Here is a 19,453-nt window from a genome sequence, read left to right on the forward strand (position 1 = left end):
AAGTTCCAGTGAGTAACTATAAACTCCTCGGAATCCTTGGAGATGCGCCGCATTTCACAAAACTTCCCCGAGGTCCAACCGAACCACCTGAGCAGCAGCAGAAGCAGCTGCCAAGAAATGCAGCACTCCTCAGCGAGTTGTACGGCAAACATCTGCCTAATCCTGCGGTGAGATAGTTCATTATCATAAAAAGCATGGTGTCACGTTGCCCGTGAGACACATTCGAAGTCTTCCAAGTGTTTTGCCAAATATCCAAGTTCACTTGACAGTTGTGATCGAGAGCAACATGAAGAGAGCCCCACAAAGATCCCTGTTCGCTGCCAAACATCCCCACTTAAGGAAAATGATCTTGAAGGTATTCAGTTTTAAATGAGCAATCATCCTTAAAATTGCGAACATTTCTCGTGCCATCAATAGATCGTCTTCACTCGGAAAATACGTTTTTTAGGCTTAATGAGAGATGAAATGACATGTTGAAAGGGGATTTTTTTTCTTTCGCTCTTCCAGTTTTTTTGTTTTTTTTTACTCTCTCATCATAAATCCCTGGCTGGTAATACAGTATTTAATCTGTTTCCTCTGCAAAGCTATCCATTATTACTCCCAGCTCATTAGCCCAACTTCAAATCCTCCCAGTATCGCATCTCTTTTGCCTTTTATTCAATCACATGGAAAGGCAACCCTTGCTCTTTTGCATCAGTCCCTCTCTTCCCTTTCTTCTCCCCTTCTCATTTCTTTGCTCTATTTCTCTTCTCTTCCCTTTTTTCCCCCCTCTAAAGGATGCTGCATGAAGGTGAGTGGTCTTGCCCTTTTACCTGGCGCTGCACATATGCATTATGCAAACAAACAGGGAAAGAAGGACGACTGGGGTCTTTAAGTCGGCCAGAAAACAGAGTGAGCTCCTGTGATTAATCACGGCAGAGCTGGCAGGATTCCACAGTAGATTTTCGCACAGCATTCGCTACATTTATACCAAAGAGAAATGATGAATACACCATAGGACCTGTGAGGGTTTCGATGCCTTTTGAAAGTAACTCTGCCCTCAAGTGGGATGGAGAGCAAACAGGAGGCCAGCGTGACTGGAATGAGGCTGGGCCGCCAACTCCCCCAGGGTCGCCAGATTAGAAATGGCGACAGTGAACACAGGAGGAGGAATTGCAAAGCATGGCAAAATAGCAAGCTTAAGAGGAAAGGAGAGGGGCCGAGGGAGGGCGCGTTATTGACACAAAGATTAAACGAGTCTCGCTGTAAAACCACTGGATGAAAATCACTTCTGTCCCCGGGTGATCACACACCCAAATTATCGTTGGAGGACGAATATGAGAGGTTGTATCACGCGGGGCAAATCAATATGCTTGTTAAACACTTGCACCACTGCATGGCAGAATTAAAAGCTAGGGAAGTGTGTAATAGCATGTTGCCGCGGTGCAGCGTCAGTGTCACGCCAGCTTTGTGAGTGTGTGTGCACTAGTATTTGTTACCTCTTTAGGGCCTTTTCTGGCATAAACACAGGCCTCGTCAGGACCAGTAGTGAATGGCACGCTGCTCACTAGAATATGCGATGATGCCAGTTCTCCTCGGATCTTAACTCATCACTGACTCCAGAGGTTCCATCATTGGTCATCTCACCTAATAGTCAAAAATCTCCATAACATAGAGCTTTGAAGAATTGAAGGTTAGGGTTAGACATTAACTGGTTATAGTTAGGGTTGGGGATAATGTTTTCGTAAGGCTGCCAAAATGAATGGAAGTGAAAATCAGTGTCCTGAGAAGACTAGATGTAACCTGTGTGTATGTATGTGTACCTGGTATACCTTATGTTGTGGGGACCCTTAGTCTGTTTACACAGTCACATTACGGGAACTATTTTCCTTTTTTTTTACAAAAATCAAGTCCTCATAAAAGTAAATGAATACATTTAAAGGTGAAGACATGTATTAAAGTTAGGTTAAGGTCAGGGTTAGGATTAGGTCAGTAGTAATTATGGTCTCCAGGAAATGAATGTAAGTCAATGCAATGTACTCGGAAGTCATGGAAACCAGTGTGTGTGTGTGTGTGTGTGTGTATGTGTGTGTGTAGATGTGGGTTATAGTAATCACTGCAGCACTTGGGGCTCTTTTGTGATCCTCACTTTAAGAAATTATAGGGGTGTCCAACAAATTAAAGGGGCAATCCAATTATAAGAGTTACAGCACTATTTGTGCTTGAAGGTGCGTTTTTTCCATAGGGGTAAAAAAAAAATAGCAAGACATAATTATTCATGAATTCTTAATTGTTATTACACAGTTTTAGATTTTTTTATTATTATTATTTTTAAATGACTGCCAGAGACAAAGCAGCTGGGATTTATGTGTAATCACGCTTCACTGAGGGCAATAAACGCAATTTGGGCAAAGTGAGAGAAAATGATTGGTGTATTTTTGGTTGGGTTACCTGCAATGTCTAAAGGGCGGACGTAGCCTCCAGTAATTCTTAAAAATAGAGGAGATTATATTTAGGGGTCTATTTTTCATTGCCATCCCCAAACACTGTATATCTTATTTACTCCTGCAACAGTTTCTTGCAAAAAAATCTCATTACAGTAGCTGCAATAAACAGCAGACAGACACAGCTGATGACTGGAGTGTAGCCTCTTTTTTTCTCAGTCGTTGGCGAAGGCCAAAATTGGGCAGAGAAGAGAGTCTGTATTGGTAATGTCTTAGCAGGAGGCCAGACAACTGCACGCCAACGCATGCTCAATCTCATTACAGTATGAAAGAAAACTGTGAGCAAAAATAGCTATATTTTGTGTAAATGTCTTGGCTGTTTATGATTAGAGGTGTAGTAGGGATATGTTGTAAAAGACACCAGAGGTATAATAACGTTATTTGAAGGGCCACTGTGTAAGGGTTAACCCTTCTGTTAGGATTTGGCATGCGTACTTCTCATTACCGTAATCCCTAGACCGTTTGTGATATATATAAAATTCAAAAACTATGGACTCTGGACCCTAGGTCAGCTGAGATTGACACAGCACCCTCCCACGACCCTAACGTTGAGGATAAAACAGTAGAAGATGGATGGATGGATATCGGAAAGCAGAGAAATTAGAGCTTTGCACCCGTATATTTGTCCTTGCGGTAGCCCCTCTGGACTTCAGCGGCACATCCGTCCAATCACAGACGAAATTCAACAGTGCGTCACACGTTTATGACGTCATCTTCTCAGTACTGTAATTCCTAAACGGTTGAATAACTGCCAGATATTGAAAGTGAAAGTTATCTTGGAAAAAGGGGCAGAAACCCTCACTCAATGAACATTTTTTGACAATTCTACAGCCATAAAATCAAAATAAATCCGTACGGCCTGATTATCATGATGGTCATAAGAGGGTAAAGCAAAACTATTTCCATTTGGCAGAAACTGAGCATAAAATAATACTGTTTTTTGTTGTTTCGTTTGTATTAATTGTTGTTTTAATTACCGCAAAATTAGTCCATATTGTCATTCGACAACCAAGTTTTTAAATGGACAAACTAAACACCTTTAGAGGTTAAATGATGACTGAGGGCTACCATAGATTTCCTTCATGCTTGGAAGATAATGGTGAGACATATTCAGCAGCAAATGCAACTTCACACATAAGATTTTGCCAAATCCGACACACCGTCACTTTAATATCACACTGACATTGAATGCGCAAGACTAAAAGTGCAGCCCTATGTGACAACGCTCAACAATACACAGAGTTTTCCTTCTGTTTAGGGAAGAGATAGATGCAAACACATCATTTTGCATCCCTTTTACACAATTTTCACACCACCTCCCACATGCTGAAGACCACTGAGACCTGTTTTGGCAGACTCCGTTCCGTTGATGGACAGGTTATAAGAGTAGGATGCCGAGAAAATGGAGAACAGACTGAAGTTTACACAAATTGTTGTTGGAAGCTTGATAAAAGAAAAATAGGACTCAGAATGTAATAGCGAGCGGTGTAGCAGGTACTGGCTGATAGAATATGAATGTTCAACCCCAGGACTCACTTATTCAGAGAGGCAGATGAAAGAAACCCTTGATGAGGCAACAGCACCGACTCAGAGACGCTAATGGGACAGTTTGAGGCGCTCTCAGGACAAGACTCTCTGTGCAAACTCAGCGAACTGTCTCAATACCTTTGTAACCAGTCTTGTGCGGACTGCATGTTATTAGGACAGAGGCATTACAAGGTGCTTAAACTAAAGGTTAAACTTTACAGTGTTATTCATTCAGAGTAAAGTGGCATTAAGCAGCAGCTGTTTCTGGACAGTAGTTCAAAGACGTCTCCTGCCCTGTTTATACACTTGGTTGTCATCTTCGCCACCTGTGTCAGTGACTAACTGCTGGGTGGGATGTCAGAGGGCTCCTCTTAGCCGTGATGATGACTGATCGTGTCATGGCGCCTTTGATCATCTCCCCCAGCTTTGTGAATAAAGAATACATCTCTGATTGACACTGCGCACATTACGGCCGTTTTGAGAGTTGGCAGGGGAGAAAAAGACACGTCTGTCACGTTGAAAAGCCCCGCTGCTGAAGGCCAAGTTGGAGGAAAGCACTTTTTTAGCTGTATATACTATGATTATTATGAGTCATACCCTGCACAGCAACCATCCATCTTTTGTCATGTGCAGCATGTTTGGTTTTAGCTGTGTTTGATCAACGCCCACGGCTTTTTAAAAGCACAGAATGCCTGAATACAGATTGGGTTAGTTCCAGTGGTTGCAGTTTTGTGCTGAGATGAACATTCAATGGTATCACATGGAAAAGCCATTATGAATGATGGGGGGGGGGGGGGAGAGAGCTTAGCCACAGCTTGAAAATGCAACCCCCTTCTTATTTTCATATCCTCCACAGTATTCTGACCCAGTGTAGCCTCATATGCAATTACAAGCGTATTATGCAGGGATAACAAGAAAACAAGAAAATGGGAATCTAAGAGCGGCAAATAACCTACAAACCCCGCGTATTGTGTTTTGAATAATTGAGTTGTGTGGCTATGAATTGCACAAACTAGTTAGAAAGCACTAACCCTGATAACACAATGTACAACAGATGTGTTCGGAATTTCAATTCGCCAGGATGGTGAGACATTAAAGATATAGTAGATATAGACTGGAATAATGCATCACAAAGCTCTGCCCCATGAGGGCAACTGGGGTGCTTTTAAATCAGGAAACAAATGTACTAAGCACCTCAGAGATGTCGCACACATTCGTCAGAGCGACTGAGGGAATCAATTTCACTGCTGCCAGGTTGGGTTATTGGTCCCAGCAGGGAACATGACACAACGCTGTAACGTGTATCCAGGGATATGGTTCTCTGGTAACTTATAATCAGTAGAGGACGTACGCGATCAGTGTGTGGTTAGAGAATGAAAGATGACCCACACACGGCAATCCAAAGTGTATGAGGCGTGTGAGGAAGCACAGGAGACTTTACCAATAAATAATGCCACTTTTATTCCAAACTGTAGTGCTTAACTTTGAAATGTAAACAACTGTGGCCACATTTAAAACTGTTGTCCGTCTTTTTTGCTTATTTTAACCATAAAAGGGACAGAAAATGTCCTGTGAGTAAGTGTTTTGCCTATTCTTCCAGAATAACTTCCAATATCTGGCAATTATTTACAATTTACTAGAGTTTTGAACAGTATAACACATACAATACCATTTTGTTTCCCTTTGTCCTTGTCTCAATGTGCAAAAAGTGGCCAAAAAATACAAACTATGATGACACTGATTCTGCGGCTTCCTGCAACAGAGCGAGTGAAATTACCGTTACAACCACTTGTTGGCTTTAAACTTCCCAGCTTTCAGGAACAGTTGGAATTATCCCGATAACACAATCACAAACACTGAAAATGTGTTGCCGGTGATACGCCCGCTGTCAAACACACGACCCACTGTGATTCTCAGTGTCTAGTCGATCTCGTGTCGCCCGGCATCATTCCCGCACTGCACACAGGAAGTTATTCTTTTCATGTCAAGTCAGGCGGAGGAAATAGCAACATTGCGTTAGTAAAGCCAGACAACTACCGAAAACACAGTGGTTCAGTATTTTGACAGGATAAATAATCTCCCGCCCCTGCTTTGCTGGTATATACACACAAACACTCCCTCAGTCAGGTCCGATAGTATTGCTCAACAGAGCCCATTTTCAAGCAAATAATATTAACATTGTTTCGGTTCATGAAGACCAAACATCGACCGAGAAATAACATCAACAGCAAGAAAAATCCAACAAACATCACGCACTTCAGAGGTCAACTCACACAACTAATAAATAATGCCTGAAAAAACCCACAAACACAAACCCCCACCAACCAATACGCTCTTTCAGCAAGGGAGTAAATGACCAACACACTCAACTGTATAGATTATCAGCCAACATGCAGCCAAGAAGCTGCAAAATGGCCCACCGGCATGTCCCTTTTATCTTTCTTCAACTTTTATGCCGGTAGCTGAATAAGCTCTGGTGTGCTCATTAGCTTCTGCAAACAATGAGAGGGCAGCGCTTAGACAGGAGCAGAGCAGACGCGGGCGACAAGGGCAAAAAAAAAACAACAGGCAATTAATAGCCATAACGACACGCACATAACGTGAGAACACGTGCGCATTCTTGTGCACTACAAATGTGTGTGTCAAGTTTTCGGGTGTGTGCCGAGTCTTTATTCAGCTGAGCTGTGCTGAACTGTACTCTGTGCAGTGGGCAAATTCAAAGCAATCTGCCACCTCTCCTAAAACTAGCCAAGCGCTCACTGTAACACAAAGGACTGTGCAGAACACCTGCTGAGATGATGGAGGTGGCTGGCAGCCAAGACGACATATGGGTCTCATTCTAGCCCTAATGAAGACAACCTGACATAGATATGGGACAAAATGGTCCACTCTGGAGACCCTCGCTGTCCCGCTGTAGCGCTGCTGACACTGATGTAAACATTTGATCATCGCCGGAGTGGCAGCAAAGAGAGCAGGAGGAAAGATAGAAAGTAAGCACAGATGAAGAAGTGAATACGTTAAACATGTAACCATGCAGCCTCTTTGCCAAAAACACCTGTGCTTTTTGATGCCCCCCAGGAAACAATGCACACCATTCACAGTGTGCAGCATGAAATGATTCTTCTTCTCTTTGCTGCAAACAAGTGCGAGCCGAGTTCTCACTAGGAGTATCCAGTGTCAGAACAACTCAAAAGCGTTGAAAGAAAAAGAGTTTCGGAGCTTGAAAGAGTTTGCCTTCCTTAAGCTGTGAGTGCGTGTCAGAGGAGACAAACATCAATCTTGAGAGAACAAAGGTGATAGAATTTAGTGGAATTCTTGAAAGGGAAACACTTTTCCTGCACATTCAACGGCAGCTGCTTTACCATTTACCAACACCACAGTTGGGAGTGAAAGGATTTTGTGCTAATTTTTCTGGCCCAAACAGATCCCTTTCTACTGTGTTCTCTCTTTGTTTATTTTCACTGTATCCATTTTATTTTTCCACACACATAAATACAAGAAAAATAACATGAAAATAAGTGGAAAAAGTACAAGTATGTTGTGCAGGAGGAAAGCTGTAGGCGTTATGGAAACCGCACCCTGCGGAATATTCAGTGTAGTTAAAATAAAAGATGCTCAAAAACCAAGACTCACTCACTCATCTTCTACTGCTTTATCCTCCACATTTTTGAGTACAACTCACTCACCAACTCACTCACCCAGCAGCTGACACAGGGCGAAAATCACACCTACAGTTAATTAAGGGTGTCCAATTTGCCTAATCTCCAAAATCGTTTTTGGACTGTGGGAGGAAATCGTAGAACCTGGAGAACATGCAAACCCCGGTCTTCTTGCAGCAAAGGCATTAGTGCTAACCACTACACCAACCATGTTTCCCCCCCAAAATCAAGACATTTTAAAAGATATTCCACAATGAATAACTGGGGGATTATCCAAAAGGCAACAATATGTGCTGTGATTAAAATATTTGCCATTGTTTCCTGAGAAAATTGTCAATATTTTACAATATTTAACATTCTGCTATTTCTTAGTTTCTTTACATGCACAGGTAATGACACCAAAGAATATATTAAATACAAGGCTTTGATTCCACAAGAGCACTTATTAGCAGTTATTAAAGTGGAGTGATAGAATACTGACTTTCGAGATAATGGAAGATGAAGATTAATGGCTTGTCGAGTTGAATCATTATGGACATGAGAAATGTTGCCTGTAAAAACCTCACACACACAAAATAAGGCAGCATCGATGCCACTTTCTTTGTCCATGTTTTGATCCACATGGAAGCCTGCAGCCAGTCGGGGAGGAGAAGTGTTAATACAAACTGTCTGACAAGGAAACTGTGGCTATTCAGCAAGATAATGGCCTGGACCACAGACACAGTAATAGCCTCCCTCTGTGAAGAAATGTAGTACTGCCAGTTTACAGCCCGCCATGTTGCCTATTTATAGTGCACCGCAATTAATACACTGTAATTGAAGCACATCCGCGCAGCTGAAAATGTACGGGGTACAGCACACAGCAGCCCTGTGCTCCTGCACGAGAACAGTCAATAGACGGGGAGGTGCAATGATCGTCGTCACAGCTGTCAAATCACATACCAACAGGCATTTCTTTACATCTTTTTTTTTCCCGCCTGCAATTCCGCAGCGACACCGTGTCGTAATCTCTTGCCTCGAGCCATACATCGTAAATGCCGAATATGCACGGAATATGCAAAACAGAGCCTGTGAGCTTTTGTCGTCTTTTCACGCAGACAATATACGACAGAAAGGATTAATAACCATCTATTGCTGTCAACTCTCATCAGCCTCCTGTTCCACGTGGGACCCAATGTGCCATCGAATCATGCCTACGAGACCCTGGGATCCACGTTCTACTGCAGAAGTCGTAACTCCCGGAGGTCCTGCTTAACACTCATATCATCACGCCGCCTCTAATCTGTTTATTGCTGAAACAATCTCCAAGTCTTTCTGATAATTCATTTAAATGATCACGTAATGTACTATATACATGGGCACAGTCACCCTTACAGCATGTTAACGATGCACGGCATTTGGCTAATCAGTCAATTAATCACCTTCTTATGAATTAAATATCGTACTTAAGTCCTGATGTACATAATAGATTTTAAACATTCAAATCCATGCTTGGATTACAGATGAGACTCACTGTGGTGCTGTTGTGCTCCTCTTAAATTTGACTTCCACCCGTCGCCTTTGATTTGAGATGTTATTTGATGTAACATTTGATCTTTCTTTTCCCCCCTTTCATTCTTCAACAAAAGGATATTTATTCCCGAAGATGGAGTACGCCGCATCCACTGCAATTCTTTAGAGGAGCTATAAAACTCCGTATAACGCTTATGCGTGCACATACACTTCATGTTCTTCAAGGCTGTGGAGTGTTCCGATGAAAAATAACCTCTCCGCAATCTATGGATCTCGTTCGAGAAGCTCAAAGGCCCATTTTGCTTTGGTGATTTCACACAGCGCGGCAGAAAACAAGCTCATGTTTATTTATTACATACTTAAATTTGTCATATCTACAGCTCAGTTCGTCAAAATGGGAGGGGAAATGAGTGACGACTTTGAGACAAAAAGAGTGAGCATCGGGGTGGAATGGTTTGTAATGTGTATCTGGACTGGCTTTTCTTCTTTTTTTTAAATGAGGTCAATCAATTTCTGTGAAAGGTTTGCAATTGGTATCAACAACATGGAAAAGATTTGTTGGAAAGTGAGAGATCATGAATTTAGAGAGTGTCCTCCAACGGAACGCAACTATGGGTAATATGCTTTGGATCACTTTGGAACACACTACCCATAGATATCAGGGAAGATCTTTTTAAAAGAAGACTTAAAATGTATTTTACTCGAGCCTCGACTAGCTCCTTTCCATTCCACCATGTGCTATGTTTGATTTGCATTTTTAGTTTTGGTTTTGGTTTCCTCCCACAGGCCATCCACAAAACACGCAATGTTGGGATAAGGTAAATTGGACACTCTAGATTGACCGTAGGTGTGAGTATGAGGTGGGTGGTTGTTTGTCTATTTATGTGGCCCTGTGATGGACTGGCGTGGACTGGCCATGGATTGTGGAGGATAAAGCAGTAGAAAATGGATGGATGTCTCACTGCACTGTCCCTGATAAATAAAGATTCATTGAATTGAATAAAGAAAATATCAGAATAATGGGCTTTTTTGGCAATCACGATATTACCGGTTAAAACAGACCAACAAAAGCATTCGTAAAACATCTACAATCATCACTCTGAGTTTCCTGCTATTTGTTGAGAGTTTGTTTGGGCAGTCCACCACTTGACGGACGAAAACAAAAACCCAGGTGTCCTGTTAGATGTTAATACCGTCTGTAATATTGACATCTAGCAGGACTTGTGGGATGTTTTTTATGTTTTTTTTTTTTTTTTTTTTTACACCCACCTCACAAAAGAGAAGCTGTCAAATTAGCTGAAGCAGCTCTTCCTTCCTTTCCAGCAAAAAATATATTTTTTGATGGATGGACTATGACATGTGCAGACATTTTTATTCCCTGAAAAGAAAAAATCCTAATGGTTTGACGTGTGTTGTTTCGAGTAAAATCTTTTACTTATTGGATTTCCATGACATGGAGCGAACACACACACACACACACACACACACACACACACACACACACACACACACACACACACACACACACACACACACACACACACACACACACACACACACACACACACACACACACACACACACACACACACATCCATGTTCCCTGCTCAGAATTAATCGCACTCAGTCATTAACTGTACTCTCATTTAGAGATTGTTCCACTCGTACTGTCTTCAGGCCAAATTTCTAACCCCACCAACACTTGGAGAGCATATTTGAAAAGGGAAAATTGCATTTGGTGCACATTAGTAAGCTAAAAACAGATTTAAGTGGAAGAAGAATTATTAAAAAAATTATTCCAGCTTGTTGTAGTTGTTTTGGCATCGATATTGAAAGTTAGGTGTGAGCTCTTCTTACTCTTACTTGTATATGTATTATTCCAAGATTGGCGTGTTGCGAAATATTGGAATAAGGAAACTGTACGATGTTTGCTCTCCCGTGAGTCTGTGAATGTTTCTATCTGAGTTGGGACATTAAATCCCCTCCAAAACACTTTTGTGGTCCTTTCTAGTGATTTTGTACTATATAGCCAAAGTCTTGATTTAAACTGTATCTCAGCTGACAGAAACAGTAATGCTCCTTATTTGTGTTCTGCCTTTATGATCCAGTGGCAGAAATCTTTTTCAAAAAAGACAGATAGATAAAATCTAGTTGGTGTTTAAGAAACCAAACTTAAATCGAGGCAGACGTTTCTGCTGTTAACACATTTCACTCTCTCTTACTCTGCCTTGTTTTCCCTTCCCTGCTGATAGATAGACATGCTGTGTTATTTATGGATGCAGCCACTGCACAAGAACTCTCCTGCAGGCGAGTTAAGCATTCCGCATATGTACCATTTTGTTTTGGTTTTGTTTGTTTTTTAAAAGAAAATGATACAAACATCCAACCGGACTGTTGATGAGATCCCCGTCGTCCAACTAAAGCCCGACCTGTCCGTCACATGCCTCGATGCACACATCAGGTGGAATACTAAAAAGAGAGGACCGTTATTAAAGACTGCGTTAATGGAGACTGAGCTGAAGTGAAATATTATTAACTGCAGTTTGACACATTTGTGGAGTCAGACAAAAGCTTTTAAAAAAATAAAAATAAAGAAAATATTCTGCATCCACAGCATTTTGAAGTCGTCTCTGTTTGGAAACAATACCAAACTGACTCAAAATATCTGCAGCAAATTAACTCCTTGCCAACCTTTCCCCCATTTGCACAGGCCCAAGAAGCAAATGTCATGCCAAGTTAATACAAAAATCTTTCTTAAAAATAAGGCCTCTATTAATTTAGCACCTAAAATGAAATCTGCTGGGTATTACCGCAGATATGCTGCACATAATAACAATTATAATATGGTCCTCACACTAATAATCCGGGGCATATTAAGCAACGTATGCAGATATCACATAGAGAGAAGGGTAATGATATACTTGGGCAGTCTCACTGTAACATGTACAATATGTTCTGTCCTATCTACAGTGAAATAGGCCATGGTTGAGACAAGCTGACACATTACTTGGCTCCACATATGTGGAAGGCTGTTGGCAATGAAAAGCGTGTTATATGGCCCAGTAGTGCTGACAGGTTTCTCTCTCCTTCTCCCTCCCTCCCCCCTCTTCCCTCCTTTATTTCTCCTCCCTCTAGGCTGTAGGAGAGGCTGGCACGTGGTAATACGAGGAAGAAAGGATGGATCTTCAGCCCACTGTAAGAGCCTCCCCCCGGGGAAGCCATCGTTGGACACAAGTCCTCGTGGGCTGTTGACCTGCTGTCTCTGTGATTTATGGCGGCTGGAGGCCTCTGGCCACTGCAGCCTCCTCTCCTCTTGTTCCTCCATTTCCCTTCGCACGCACCGCAGGATTGCAAGGAGCCACACACACCGCGCCACCTTCTAGAGGAATATCCAAAGAGAAACTCCTCGTGCATGCTAAGCATCAGCACGGGCACGCACACAAATACACCTGCAGGCTACTCGGTTGCTTTCTACACCGTCTCATACAAAAAGAAACACCATAAACATTTGCAGTCTGCAGTACTGTGTCCCGCAATCCCATCACATGTATATTAAACCAGATCCTCTCTGAGAACGTTCTCCCCTTTGACTGCGTGTGGATTACCATCAGTCATGGAATGTCAGCTGTAAAGCCCTGGGTGTAGCTGCTGGTCAGTGCAGGGTTGGATCAATGGAAGTGCGCTGAGTAATGAGGTGATGTTCCTGTTTTCTCATGGTCTGAGAGCGATCAGCAGCCAGCATCTCTCCTCTGACGACACACAGATCCGCTTCTAACCATCCGTCTTTGACTATTAGTTGAAGTGACTTATGTTATCATTTTAACATTAGACACCCCGTTGCTAGGAGTTTTCTCCTGTGCACACCGGAGCTGTCAGATCCCCTTAAGTACCCTTCTCTCTGCAGCTATAAAGGATTGGAGGGGACTCGGTGTCACGTTCACCCTCTGGACTTATCCGTTTTTCCTTTTGAAAGCTGCGCACGGGGAGCGAGAGCCAGACAGTGACCTCGCCATGGTGTTGCCGCCCCCAGACAAACGCCACGTGTGCCTGACCACCATCGTCATCATGACCAGCATGGCCTTCATGGATGCCTACCTGGTGGAGCAGAACCAAGGTCCCAGAAAAATTGGTGTGTGCATTATAGTACTGGTCGGGGACGTGTGTTTCCTCATAGTGCTACGATATGTGGCGGTGTGGGTGGGTGCAGAGGTGCGCACCGCCCGGCGAGGATACGCCATGATCCTGTGGTTTCTGTACATCTTTGTCCTGGAGATCAAACTCTACTTTGTGTTCCAGAATTGCAAAGCCGACAGGAAGAGTCTAGAGACAGTAGCACGAAAAGCTTTGACTTTATTATTATCCGTGTGCGTGCCGGGTTTATACCTGATTTTAGTGGCTCTGGATAGTATGGAATATGTAAGAACTTTCAGAAAGAAGGAGGACATGAGGAGCCGCCTGTTCTGGGTGGCTCTGGACCTGCTCGACCTGCTCGACATCCAGGCAAACCTGTGGGAGCCGCAGCGGACGGGCCTGCCAATCTGGGCCGAGGGCCTGATGTTCTTCTACTGCTACATCCTGCTGCTCATCCTGCCCTGCGTGTCGCTCAGTGAGATCAGCATGCAGGGGGAACACATGACGCCCCAGAAGATGATGCTGTACCCGGTCCTGAGCCTGGTCACCATAAACGTGGTCACCATCCTTATACGTGGCGTGAACATGGTGTTGTTTCAGGACAGCCGCGTATCCACCATCTTCGTTGGCAAGAATGTAGTGGCCATCGCCACCAAGGCGTCCACCTTCCTGGAATACCGCAAGCAGGTGAAGGAGTTCCCCCACCCGCAGAACGCCATGGCACTGGAGCTGCAGCAGAACTCTGTCAGCCACACGCAGCCGCTGCCCAACACCACCAGTTTGCCCCATGAACCTTCGCCAGCGCAGGACGTCATTGACACATGACTGCCAGCTCTGGACTCCATACCGACGGACCTGACTGCTTTTTATGAAAAACTCCAGCAGTGGAGGTAGATAGAGAATTCAGCTGCATGACAGGATGATATCCTGTTCTTGTCGAGCTCACACAAACTGCTGTGAAACCATTAAAGAGATTTTCAGCATCACCTGCCTGTCAGAACGTACTGTAAAACTTGACACTTAACTCACTTGAGTGCAGACTTCACAAATCAAGACAAAGGGGTTTTTATTGTGGTGTTGTGTTTTTAATTGTTTCAAATGTTTTAGACCTAATTGAGAGACAATCTCCGCAGTGTGCAGCCCGGTGACATCCTTTTGTGTAAAATGAACAGTTGGTTTCGCCCTCGGTGATAATCTGTAGTGTTTTATGTTGTTTTTTTTTAAGGTCATTTTTTTCCCGACAGTGCATCTGTGGCATTTCCTTTTGAATCCAGCTCCAAAGGACATACCACTCAGCATGGTGCACTGATGGAGAGGAGGAGCAGAGAGTGACGAGGGTCAGTCAAGTGAGGCCATCAGAGCAGTGCTACAGCAAGGTTAGTGACAGGTGGATGCTTTTCCTTCTCAGTCGGGTTTCTGCTGAGAGAGCGAGGAAGCTCTGCAGTGACACTCGACGGCCAAAAGGTCTCTAGTTAAAAGCACCACTACAGCGTCCGCCACAGGCATTCGAGTGTGCGTTTTACTGTGTTTGTGAGTGTGTGCATATGTGTATGCACACTTCACAATGTTTTTTGGAAGATTATGTGAGTGGTTTCATGTGTGTGATGAGTTTGCAAATGAGACAAAATATGTAGTGATGATGTCAGAAAAAGAAAAAAAAACAAGATTAAGGCTTGGAAATTTAAATTTTGATTCCTGTGATATACATTCCTCTGAAACTAGCTCAAGCCTTGATGTCGTGGAAATGCAGAGATCCAGATTAAGAATTGACTAATTTAAAAAAAGAAGAAAAAAAAAGATGAAATACAACTGAAACAAACAAGAAATACTATTTTTTCCTGATGTTACTCAGTTTACTCTTATTATTATTATTATTATTATTACCATTAATATAATTATGTACATTCTTTCTCTGTTGGAGGTCAATGATGTTTTAATAAAATTTAATAAAAGAATAGCGACAAAAGCACGGTTTCCATTTTCACATTGTTGGTTATGATTTAAGGCATTATTCTGTTAGCATTTATTGCGGCGACTTAATGATGACAGCATTGCAGCAAAGCCATTTCTCTTGTGTTCTGCATGGAGGCGTCCACACGGCACATAAATATTTAGGCTGAGTATTCTCCTCCTGGATTGCAGCATTAATTTTCCACCCCTCAGGCTACCACAATTGTGGGAAGCAAGCTAAAGATTTATCTTTAAAAAGGTGATAACAATGTGTGCACTTTTTCCTCAAACTGTTTATCTTTTTCTCCCTCCCAGTTCTCATTATCACCTCCCCACTTCCTTTCTTTCTTTCGTTCATTCATTCTTTCTTTCGTAATCTTCTCCGCACTGACCCAGTATCAGTTATTAAAAATAACTCTCGAGGCTCATAAATCGCCTTCATGTCTCCTCAGAGAATTTTATTAACTGACCCGAGTGTTGTGGCGTGAGGTGAGGAGGTCGGCCGACGGCAGATCTCATCTGTCAGAGACACACACTCTCACAGCCTAAATGGCCAGACTCCACAAAAGTGTTGTCCGTAGAGTTAAAATTAAAAGAGATTTTCTTTGCACTTGAAATTAACGTAACGTAAGACACTTTATTTTCCGTTTGCTATCAAGGGGATATAAGAGATAAAACTTTAATAAATATTTGATAAAGCATTATTGCAATCTTAAATCAAGACAACGGACAACGTGGTAACATGGTTGTAGTACCTATGGGCTTGACTCGTATGTACTGTTTCAGTTCCTCAATCACCAAGGCAAGGAAGAGTCATGTACATCCAGGTTACATTTCCTACCACATATATCCAAGCCTCTCTCGGATCAACAACAAATACAAATATTCCCTTGATGTTCCAGGTTGTGAATGACAATTTATAGAGTCAAAAAACCTTTTTACACAAAACCTAGCACAGCTTCTAATAGACACGTCCACCAACCCAAAATGCTAGATATCTACAGTACCTATCCCTCTATCTATCATAGCTGTCAAAGTGTCCATGGTGTACCCTTTATCTAATAAACTGAAGTTTTTAATAACACTAAAAAGGTCCACAGAGCCACGTTCCTTTCCTTGCAAGAATATTGACTCAAAGGCTTGAGGCCTACACTGCAACAAGTAATCCTGCATTAATCATTTAAACTAACCCTAAACTTAATCAACTCAATACTGGCTTCTACAATGGTAAAGAAAAGTGAAACACGAGAACAAGGACCTGTTCCTGCACCAACACATAACAGCATCACATAACTGTCCCACACTCTTGCTTGTTAGGTCACTACTGGTGTGTGTGTAATAAGAAGGATGGGTTAAATACTGTGACAGTGAAAGGTGCGCGTGCAAATGTGAGAAATCCTATTTCAAATTATTTTAATTAAAGACTTACCACAGGGCTGTTACTATTTAAGTTACTGGAGCTATACTTAGATGAAACCTGACTGGCTGCAAAGACATTTGGATTCAAATATATAGATGAATGTGACATTACTACATTAAAATACATTTCTTTATAGATCTATTTTTTTAGAATGTACTTACATTATCCAAAAAATGTTTCCGACACTTTAAATCCATAAAAATGTGCATATATTGACGGTAATGGACCACTTCATCCATCCATCCATTGTGTTTTGATGCAGTCATCTTCTTTGCATAGCTGCTGCAATGTTTAACATACTGTAGAGTTTGGCTGTGGGAAAATCGGCATAAATCATAAAGTTTGAAATGCTCCTATGTACTCGATAAAAAGATCCAGTCGTCATATATTCCATAATAAATGGGGAAGAGAAATCGCTGTGCTTTTACTTTAAAACAGATGCAGGACGTGTTGTGTTTGTGACCCATGTGACACATAAAGCCATTGACAAACTGTTCTTAGCCGTTGGTGCAGCAGGGGTCAGAGATAAAGTGAAGCATAGAGAGTGAAAAAGAGAGAGATGTGGTGGATGTTACACTTTAAAAAGAAGAGAAAACAGCTGATGTGGTTGTGCGGCGTATGCAAGTTTAAAAAAATGCTGGGATACAAAGTGACTTTGGGAAAATAATTGAAAGGATCTATCACTAAATCAGAAAGTGATTTGAAGCTCATGATCCCACGCTGCCCCACAATGTCATCAGACATTTTGTCAGAGAGACAGAGAATAATTCATAAAAGATAATTCAAGTAATTGTTCACATATGTGAACCAAACGTAAGATGTAAGATAAGTTTGCCTCCTTCAGTGCCAAATGCCAGCAAATGAAAGACATGGCATTCAGATTAAGTCGCATGACAGTTAACGTTTCAGTTTATAGACTTGCTTTTGTAACTGGGAGACTTTAAATATACAGTCCTGATTTAATTTCCCATACTGTTGCTTCAGTCTCATCCAGCAGCTCTCTGCGCTTCACCGAGTGAAGCAGCACGAGTTTGGGACTTACAGTATCCGAGCTAACTGACAGTCTCTTCTCTTGGATTTTTCCCTCTGTAAAAACATATTGATTGTTTTTTTTGTTTGTTTTTTCCACTGGTGGAGTATTATAAATATTTCTCAGGATTATGTCTCAGGGGAGCATCCAGTTCATTCTGTTGTCTACTGTTGTTTTGAGCTGGGCTCCCGTGACAATAACTTTCCACCGTGATGCCAAACAACAACTAACACCTAACTGAAATTTACAAAAAGAAAAATAAGTGTGAGTAGTTTCCCAAATATCTTTAGGGAACTTGATGACAAGTCAATCAAGCAGTAATTTATTAATATATTGTCAGTTATCACATAAAAGGTTAAGATACATAGCCAGAGAGAGAACTGCTATAAATAAAATAATTGAATATTGGTTTGTTTTGGTTCTGAACTAGATGTTACACTGGTACACACATACGTGTAATGTGTTACATCACCATAAAAATTTAAATATACAGTACGTAAATGTGACATACAATCGACTTGTCTGGATCCGATGAAAATGTCAGCAATGTCTCTGAAGGATTACGAGGCAACGGCTGGCATGAATGCAGAACACAGACATTGATTGTAAATTATTCATCAGCTTATCATCGTTATTGTAGGATGCAGTGGGATTGATGATTATCCACACACACACACACACACACAAAAACAGGCCTGTTTTCCCATCTTCATAATAAAAGGTCATCGAAAATTGAATTTTGATGACACATTTGCTCACCTTCACAGCACATCAAGAGCAATCCCGGCCCTGACAGGAGGATTAAAACAGCACCGCATTGCCTGTAAAGAAGAATAAAGTTAAAATCAATGATGTGCATCTTATATACTTATTTTAACTTTACTCTGTGCAACTTAAGAACAATATGAAAGTGTTTGGGGGAGACCCACATTAGGGAAATATCTGTTGTAAAATGTGTTTGGTGATAACAAAAAACTGCAGGAAACATTGTCTCAAATGATTGATGGTGATTTTGCTGTTGTTATTATTCTGCCTCTGGTCTTCATGAGCAAAGCTCTGTCATGCAAAACTATCAGACCTGACAGAGGAAGGTAGATTTGGTTTACAGTAAAGTGAGTTGGCTTCCACACTAAGCCACTAAGAGTGCTTCATACTAAAATATCAAAACAACTATATTTGAATAAAAAGCTACATAAGAATACAGGATGAAAAAACATCAAAGCGAGATAAAAATAGTTTCAGACGGACAACGCTGGGTTTTGTTGATCACTGTGATGGCTGCAGGAACAACGCTGTCCTTGTATTGCTTGGTTTTGCAGGCTGGGGCCTGTGGTCTGACGGGAGAGGCTGAAATTCACCATGTAGTTGGTTTCAAAATGTAACCAGCCATCCTCTATAATTGTCTGGCTTATAAGGATTCTGGGTTAAGCTGTGGCTCTCCAATTAGCCTACTAGCCCACTTCACAATTTGGTTCACAAAAAAGTTTTGGGATTTTTTTATTTTAGAGAAAGGTTGCTGAACCAAGACACCAAGACTAAACCATAAAAAAAAAATACATTCAATGAAAGAACGATAAAACAGTGGTCTATGGTTGTGAGGTGATGACAGTTTTATCAGACAGTATAGACGATGATTCCCCTTTTTAAACATAGCAGTATACTGAAAAGTTAGCTTACTATCAATAATTGTTCGGAGATATTTGTGTTTTTCCACACATTCTACTGTCTGACCCATTATGAC

General features: G+C 41.8%; 1 protein-coding gene and 1 long non-coding RNA gene across 2 annotated transcripts in view; one reads left to right on the forward strand and one right to left on the reverse strand.

Moving 5' to 3' along the window:
* tmem121ab (transmembrane protein 121Ab) overlaps positions 1-15,119 on the forward strand; it is a 47,394-nt gene extending 32,275 nt beyond the window's left edge. The window contains exon 2 of the mRNA XM_058612649.1: positions 12,317-15,119. Coding sequence (XP_058468632.1) covers positions 13,193-14,137 — 945 coding nt within the window. The 5' untranslated portion in view covers positions 12,317-13,192 and the 3' untranslated portion in view covers positions 14,138-15,119. The remainder of the gene's footprint in view (positions 1-12,316) is intronic.
* Positions 1-19,453, reverse strand: part of LOC131443222 (uncharacterized) — a 44,985-nt gene that overhangs the window by 21,022 nt on the left and 4,510 nt on the right. Inside the window, exon 2 of the long non-coding RNA XR_009233584.1 lies at positions 18,472-18,533. This is a non-coding gene — a long non-coding RNA (uncharacterized LOC131443222). The remainder of the gene's footprint in view (positions 1-18,471; positions 18,534-19,453) is intronic.

This window comes from Solea solea, chromosome 17, assembly GCF_958295425.1.
Source record: "Solea solea chromosome 17, fSolSol10.1, whole genome shotgun sequence".
NCBI classification, from domain to species: domain Eukaryota; kingdom Metazoa; phylum Chordata; class Actinopteri; order Pleuronectiformes; family Soleidae; genus Solea; species Solea solea.